This window comes from Elaeis guineensis, chromosome 6 (genome assembly GCF_000442705.2).
Source record: "Elaeis guineensis isolate ETL-2024a chromosome 6, EG11, whole genome shotgun sequence".
NCBI classification, from domain to species: Eukaryota; Viridiplantae; Streptophyta; class Magnoliopsida; order Arecales; family Arecaceae; genus Elaeis; species Elaeis guineensis.
In genome coordinates, this window is record NC_025998.2 from 6,292,608 (window position 1) to 6,301,022 (window position 8,415).

Below are 8,415 nucleotides of genomic sequence, written 5' to 3' on the forward strand. Positions count from 1 at the left end.
ATCGTCGAATCTACGGTTCGATCGGCGATCGTCGAATCAACGGCTTGATCGTCGATCGCCAAATCTACGGCTTGATCGTCGAGCCTACGACTCGATCGTCGAATCGACGGCTCGATCGTCGAACCGATGGCTCGATTGCCGATGACACATCGGGCTCCCACGAGGATCGTTCTGTCTACACTAACGGAAGGCCAGCACTGGCGATGAAGCCTCTCTAAGTTGAAGCCGCACTCCTTCCACAGTCGACTCTCGAGCAATGCGGCTGGCTAACTTGTCAACTTAGCTTCGGCTAAGAAGGGCAAAATGCCAAGAGGATCGCAGTTCGATTTGCGACATACCGACTTGGTCACGATCGGTCGAAAGATATTCGGTTTGCCACTGTTTATCATACGTCCCGACGTGCACGTCCGACCAAAGGCCGGACAATGGATATTCGACTTGTCATCGTTATCCTATCCGAATATGTCGGACACTACTCGACTATCAGAATCTATGACGGAGATCGAAGGGATGGAATATCTACGACGGCCTTCGCTTCTGAATGCAAAGGGCCTCGACCAACGTGGCTGGCTAACTTGCCGACTTAGCTTCGACTAAGAAGAGCAAAACGCCAAGACGACCGCAGTCGCACTCGCGACATACCGACTTGGTCACGATCAGTCGAAGGATATTCGACTTGCCACCATTTATCATACATCCCGACGTGCCACGCCCGACCAAGGGCCGGACAACGGATATTCGACTTGTCATCGTTATCCTATCCGAATACGTCGGACGCTACTCGACTATCAGACTCTACGGAATGATCGTATCGACGTGCTATACCCAATCAAGGGCCAGATAACGGATATTCGACTTGTCATCGTTATCCTATCCGAACACATCGAATGCTACTCGACTATCAGACTCTATGGAATGATCGTGTCGACATGCCACGTTCGAAGATTGACCGACATCCGACCCGACGTGCACGCTCGACCTACAGTCGGGACGACTCTCGACCATCGGATCTTATGCAACCTGTACGACAGTCAGGACGCCGACCTGTGATCGGGGCTTGCACTGCCCTTAGCACAGCACACGCCACTGACTACTTTGATCGGCTACGCTGGATCCTACCGAACGTCCTAACAAGGTATGTCGGAGCTACGACCTATACTCTCGGGGATGGCTCGGTAAGTCAAACACTTTGAACTGCATACGGAAAAAAGTTTGAAAAATCTTTGATTTCATTTAAGTGATTTACAAAATTGGACCGAAGCTCGATTACAAATATCAAAGATGAAACAAAAATAAAAGAATACAAAGATAACGGAGCAGACGCTCCGACTATTCGTCGGAGTCGACTTCCTGCATCGGAGATAGTTCGGGAGCAACCGATGTACCCGCTCAGGTCGGAGTGGGGCCAGAGGTTGGAGCCACCTCACCTTCGGCAGCTTGCTCCACTGGCCCAGGGTCGGCCTCCTCCTCTGTGGCTTGGTCCTCCGACCCTGGAGGGACGATGTTGCTCATGTCGAGCTCCGGGTATAAACTTTGAATCGCATTTCGAGCGTCCTCGTACCCCACCTGATAGGAGGCGAAGCCACTCTCGAGAAGCTCCTCCCGATACTCATCTGAGCACGGAAGTCCTCCACCGCCCAGCTCAACGCCTCTTTGGTCGACTCCGCCTCTGCCTTCGCTATATTGGCGTCGGCTTGGGTGGAGGACAAGTTCTCCTCGGCCTTAGCCAAATTCTCCAAGCTAACCCGAAGTTGCTCGTGCTCGGCCTCAAGCTCTCTGATGCAGCCGTCCCGCTCATGCCGCAGCCGGTGAACGGAACGGATCTTGCGCTGGACCTGCTCGCGGGCCGACTGAAGCTCAGCCTCTGAGGCGGCTAAGCCGTTGGTGAGTCAGAAAATCTCCTCCTCGAGCTTGGCCTCACGGTCAATCGACAACTTCAGCTGGTCCACCAGCGTCACCTTCTCGGATTCGACGGTTTTGGCCCTATTCTTTCAGATCATCCGGATGTCGTCGAACCTCCGGTACTCGGCCTCCAGCTCGGACATATTGTAGATCAGCTGCAAGTAGAAGGCCGATCGTCAGAAAAATAAAATGACGAAAATAATAATGAAGAAAGAAGAAGAAGAGCTCACCTGGATCATGGTCGGATAAAAGGAAGAGAGCATCTCGGTCACCGACCGACTCCTCAAGAGCTCCCGGTCGGTCAGTAGAATGGTTGCCTGACACAACCTCCTGGCCAAGTCGTGGTTGGCCAGGGCCGACGCTCCCTCGGGGATCCGAACGTCGGACGATGCGATGCGGCCCGCCGACCTCGAGTCGTCCGCCGACACCATCGGAGCCTTCCACCGATCAGTCATACAGGCCCAAAGATCGGAGAGGGACGGAAAACTTGAACTCGACTGAGTTCCTCCCGAGGGTGCGACGGGAGCCGCCGCAGGTCATTCGGGCTCACGTGCTTCAGCTCGAACCTCTTCCATAGGTGAGGGCATCGACGCTCCTTCGGTTGCCCCCTCACCGCCCCTTCCTCGGACGGTGCCTCGGGTGGCACTGCCGGCGCCGACAGGACGATGACCGGTTCAAAGTCCGACGCTCGTTCAGTGTCGGGCTGTGCAGCCGCCCTCGCAATGTCGGTCGGGGATGATGTCTGAGGCCTCTTGGGGGGCCGTGAAGGTCCGGCCCCGGGGGCCGTGAAGGTCCGGCCCCGGGCGCCGGTCTCTTTCTAGCCGCATGCTGCCGAATGTCGCATCTGTCAGTCTCACTCTCGGCGGCATGCCTGCAATTTCAACGAAAGATTAGCACAAGTCCGAAGACAGATGAAAAAAATCAAAAGACGACCGACAGATCGAACTGTACCTAAGCGGAGAATCGAACTCAGGCCGGCGTCATACAGAGCTTGCTCGGTGACGAGCTCTCTCTGTTTCGGCACCGACACGTCCTTCAGTCGATGAAAGTCCTCTCGATTTTCAGCCTCCACCCAACTGTTTTCGTTCGGCTGAGTCCGAGGGTCGCCCCAGCGAGAAGAGAACCCCCAAGGTAGCGAAGAAGAAGCAAAGAAAAATTGGTTCTTCCACCCGTGGATCGACAATGGAATACCGATGATGAACGAAAGATCCTTCCGGAGATTGAAGAACCACCACCCTCGGACTTTCGGGTAGGGTCGGAAGACGAAGAACGCCCAGAAGAGAGAGATGCGGGGAAAGGTCAGCAAAAGCCGACACAACAAAGCAAAACTGATTATTAACCGGACTAAATTCAGTGCCAGTTGCGCCGTGCAAAGCCCGTAATAATCCAAGACGTTCCGGATGAACTCCGAAATCGGAAAGCGAAGACCTATCCGAAGGTTCTCGACATAAAAGGCCACCAGGCCCGGAGGCGGATTGTTAACCCGACCCTCAGCCCCAGGGGCGAAAAGCCCGAACTGCTCCGGGATGCCGTACTGCTCCCTAAGCCATTCGACGTTCGGTCCCGAAAGCGAAGAAGCCTCCATCTCCAGGATCGATCGAAAATCGTCGGTCGGGTTCTCTGACTGACTTCCTCGAGGAGAGGTTCTAGCCGTAACGCTAGCCCCAAAAAGGAGAATAAAAAGAAAAATGCCAAAGGAGAAAGGATGCAAGGAGACAAGAATAAAAAAACTTCGAGAAGAGCTTTCGAAGGAGGACGAAAATGACTACCTGGAACTGGGAGACAACTCGACAAAGCCTCAGCGCCAGAAACAGGGCAGCAAAAAGTGAAGTTTTAGATGTAAGTGGCTGCATATATATAAGGCCCTTCGACGGTCGAGATGAAAGCGCGCTGAACGAGGATTTCTCGGATGTCGACACGTGGCAGCACCTGGGCCCTTTCTCGATCCGACGGTTCGACATACCTGCCCCAGATCGAGCCACGTCGCCTCCATCCGCGTGAATGATTCTGGCCCAATAGCCCCCTGATATGTAGCGAAAAAACCGTGTCTCAGAATTAATTAACCGACAGCGGTTTGCGTTCCCAATGAGACGGTGGTTTGCGTTCCCAATGAGATGTTTGACATCGGATCGTCCATTGGTATGGTCGCCAGAGTCGGGACATGACGTGATGGAAAACCACTCATTTTGTCCGAGGCCATCGCCCACGTGTTCACGCGGGCCAACACGACATCGGACTCAGGAGTGGGGGGGAGGCAAATGTTGGGATATACCGATTGACCCCCGTACGCCGACTTATTCTCGGACCGATCCGACCGACGTCCGACTCTACCCACCGGACTGACGGACGACTCCGATAATGACTGTCGACAATGGCTGCTGACAATATTCGACCAAGGGTATGCCGGCTGAACAGACCCATACTGTTCCTGATTGGCCGAACCCATATCACCGACTCACTGTCGGGAGTGGCAGCCGACGTCCGACTTCCACAAGGCACCAGATCAGCCGACGGTGTCTCCGAGTCACCACCCGACGACCCGACAGCCGAATACCGACATACAGTCGGCCAGCCCATCCAAATACCGTACAACCGTATGGGGCTGTTCTCCTGCCAAGGACATGCTGTACGACCGCCATGGGGCGTTGTCCTGCTAAGGACATGAGTTAATGATCTGACAACCCACGCCGATTTGACAACTTCCGACGATTTGACAACTCTCCAGTTGTCTGCACCATTAATGGCGGGACCATACCGCATTCTACTATAAAATGGGGTAAGGCAACAGTCTTGGTAAGCATGGATAAGCCCTCTGAAGCACCTCTAAGCTCTTGAGCTCTCTAGCTCTCTCCTCTCGCTGAGTTCCACTGTTGCCTAGTTTCCTCTCTGACTTGACCGTCGGAGGGTCCCCGTCGGAGGCATCTCCGGTCGGTGAAGACTTTTCTTGCAGATGCGCGATCCCGACGATCGGACGACGGGAAGATTGACCGCAACAATTAGCAATCTCTCTTATTCTAATGACAATAATGAATAGCCCCATCCACTCAACCTGACTAGCTTCAGGCAACTTGCAAGTGAATGGATTGACCTGTGCTCTAACCTACTTCAGCTTGACCTGTGATATCAAAGATATATTCAAGCATGAGTCAAACTTAACTACGAACACTTAGCTTGGTTTACTTCCAGGATGCTAACAAATTGAACTTACGCTTTTAGTTATTTTTTCGAGAGAAAGTAGGGGAATCCATGCACACTATGATTATCTATGTCTCGCCACTTGGAGATTTATCATCCTATGCAAAATCATTGTTTGCCAAGTATTCAGCATGGCTCATGCATAACCCTAACCTAAAACATAGCTTGATGTGGGCTTATTTCTTAGTCAGGTGAGCTTGAATAAATCTGTTATCAAGTCAATCATGGCCAGGGAGAACTTGGTATCAAGCGAAACAAACCCGTAACCCGACCAAAACCAACCCATTCACGCACAGCTTGTTCGATGATTCATCTGCAGCCGTTCATTGGCAGATCTAATGGTGATCTCTTTTTCGGGTGTAACGTACATCTTTGGTTGCTGACTTAGCATCCCCCGGATATAATGACCTTGGCTTCGAAAGCTGAAGGCCTCCATTAGGGTTTTAATCCGCAGCGAAGCAGAACAGATGGTAAGCCGACTTCTTTCTCTCGTCGCCGATCTTTTCTTCTTGTGTTGCTTCGAAACCCTAACTTCATTGGTCCATGGTGGCGGCGCCGCCGATCGCAGGGTAAGGGAACGGGGAGCTTCGGGAAGCGGAGGAACAAGACCCACACCCTCTGCGTCCGCTGCGGGCGCCGGAGCTTCCACCTTCAGAAGAGCCGATGCGCCGCCTGCGGGTACCCGTCCGCCCGGATCCGCAAATGTACAACCCCCTTCGCAAGCTTCCACTCTCTCTTTTCTCCTCCGCCGCCGCCGCCGCCGCCGCCGCCGCCTTTTCTTGCGATCTTTGTGGGGTTTTGATCTTTCTTTTTTGTAGATAACTGGAGCGTGAAGGCGATCCGGAGAAAGACGACCGGGACTGGGAGGATGAGGTACCTCCGCCACGTCCCTCGCCGCTTCAAGAGCAACTTCCGTGAAGGTACTCATCCGGACCCCTCTCCTATTTAAAGACACCGATTTATTGATTCTGTTTTTGTTTTTGTTTTTTTGTTTTGTGGAAAATGGTTCTTGAATTTGATTTAGGTACTCAAGCGGCTCCGAGGAAAAAGGCGGCGGCGGCCTCTGCATCCTTCTAATGCTTGAAAAAGAGCGAAATTTATATCATAATTTTGTGATTTCCCGTTATTTAGCTGAACTTATGCTGCTATTGTTTGCTTTTTCTTTTACGGAGAATGTGGGTGTGGCTTCGATCTTGTCTGATTAGAGACTTACTGAATGAAGGCAGTATTTTTCTTTTTATTTCTATATTAAGTGTTATATTGTGATGTGGTTGTGGATATCGTAGCAAATACAAATTTCTTAGAAAAGCTGCAGGCTATGAAAATCATTAGGTGGCTTTTGTTTCTTGGAGCTGGCTTTACAATGCTGGTCAAATTGGATGAATTATTCAGGGCGTTCGACGATGCCTTTTTGACAGGTAACCTCATAACTGTCTGTTGAAGGAGATTTAGAATAAAGTAGATTGTTCACTAATATTTCTAAATCGTCCTAGTGTTGTGTGCAATAAATTTCTTGTCGAGTTTGCTTCTATTACGTGTAAATTGGCCTTGCAAGTTTGATTTAATATTCTTCTCTCTCTCTCCCCATTATTTTTTTTTTTCCAAACGTTGTCATGTCCCATGCTGGTAAATGCCTAGGTGTAATATATTTTCAATACATCGCTTGTGTGATTTTGGCCTTCTGATTTTAATGATATTGAAGATGTTGCTGACGTCATGGAGGGGGCATGGACATCAGTTGGTTTGTAGAATCTTTTTTATTTTTATTTATTTTTGCTCTTTGGTGTAGAAGGGCCAAAAGGCCTTCTAAAGGTAAGTATTCACCATATGATCATCATAAAGCCTGAACACAAAACCCTAAATCCATTGTGATTTGTTGGAATAATAAGCCACAAAAGAAGTCTAGAAATTATTAAGTTAGTAGGGAAATGAGACATGTAGATTAAACTTGGGTATGTGAGAAGAGCAAGGATACCTAAACCTTGGTGAATCATGGTGATGTCAATGGATAATTGAAATTATTGAAGTAGGACTGGACCATTAGATAACTGAAGGAGAATGCCATTGGGAAGGATAATTGTGGTTGAAGAAACTAGCAGTTGGACTATGGAAAATAACAAAATTTATATGATAGTAGAAATTTGAAATCCATTTATGATAATAAGGGGTGATGTGGAATCTCGCAGCAATACATTCCAATGTTTATGATGTTACAAGAGGGTGATAAAATAAAATGATGGTTAGAAATATCTGATTGAATTGGGCTAAGTTGAGGAATGAATTAGATGCTTTTGGTCAATCTATATTGGAAGAGTAGAGTAAAAACTTAAACAGTAAAGGCTGCAATACTTCATAGAAGTCGGGTAATTAAAGAAGGTCCAGGAATATATGTGTGATAGATATTGACGACGGTCCAGGAATATATATGTGATAAGTATGTGGACATTGAGGAGGCTTTAATGTAATACAGAAAGGGTAGGATGAGGCATGAATATATAGGACCAAGTGTAAGACTTGCATTAATTGCTTAAGATAATATCATTTTTTTCCAACAATGATGTGAGGAGGCCCCATTAAACACAGGGTCTTTGATACATGTCTAAGGGTTTAGGGCCTGCAAAGAGTGGAGCACATCAGGTTATTTGGACGAAAATTGTGAAGAAAGTTTTGGAAAAGCTTGCAATTTTTAGTCACTGCAGCCTATTTTAGGATTGAATGTTTTATTATCAAAGTCCAGGTTACTAGGGAAGGTCTTGTTCCTTATTGTAGCTGTCATTTTATCCATTACCATAGATGCATGAAAAATTGTTCCTTAATATGAGGATTTTTGGTTGTTAATTTGCATTTCTTATAGCATTTGTTGATCTTATTTGATATTTATGAGGGTTAATGAGGAGCTAAGTTTTTAGTTCAAATTGACGAGGTAAGTCTCACATGATGGCTTTTAAAAAAATCAGGATCAACAAAGTGCATAGCATGTAGTTTTAAAATGATTTTTTTTTTTTTACTAGATGTGAAATTAAAATGGAGGGGATATATTTTATGCATTGCATCTTAGCCATCTTGTTGCTGCATAAAATATGAGGATATAAATCAATTACTCCTGGGTCAGTGGTACTGAGTTGCGTATCTAGAGTGCTACGAGCTTGTTGAATGCCTGGTAAACTTCTTGTGCTTATATTTGTATGCTAGTTATAAGAATGAGTCTGTTGTATAGGTTGGAATGTTATGCTGTTAGGTCATTGTTATGCCTTGAAGGCATGTTATGGTTTGTGCAACGATATTCAGACACGATGGAAATCATGTAATGATTGTGGA

At 48.2% G+C, this 8,415-nt stretch overlaps 2 protein-coding genes across 2 annotated transcripts in view; both read left to right on the plus strand.

Annotated features, from left to right (window-relative positions):
- The window catches only part of LOC105047505 (beta-adaptin-like protein A), a 44,414-nt gene that overhangs the window by 27,588 nt on the left and 8,411 nt on the right, over positions 1–8,415 (plus strand).
- On the plus strand, positions 5,411–6,343 carry LOC105036739 (large ribosomal subunit protein eL37x). Its single transcript, XM_010912475.4, has 4 exons — positions 5,411–5,567; positions 5,666–5,801; positions 5,916–6,017; positions 6,122–6,343. Exons 1-4 carry the CDS (start codon positions 5,565–5,567, stop codon positions 6,172–6,174), a joined length of 294 nt encoding a protein of 97 aa, XP_010910777.1. The 5' UTR covers positions 5,411–5,564; the 3' UTR covers positions 6,175–6,343.

Excerpts from the sequence above, each read along its gene's own strand:
- LOC105036739 (XM_010912475.4), top strand. Across the intron at positions 5,802-5,915 it reads GTCCGCCCGGATCCGCAAAT|ATAACTGGAGCGTGAAGGCG; the intron begins GTACAACCCCCT and ends TCTTTTTTGTAG. Across the intron at positions 6,018-6,121 it reads CAAGAGCAACTTCCGTGAAG|GTACTCAAGCGGCTCCGAGG; the intron begins GTACTCATCCGG and ends AATTTGATTTAG.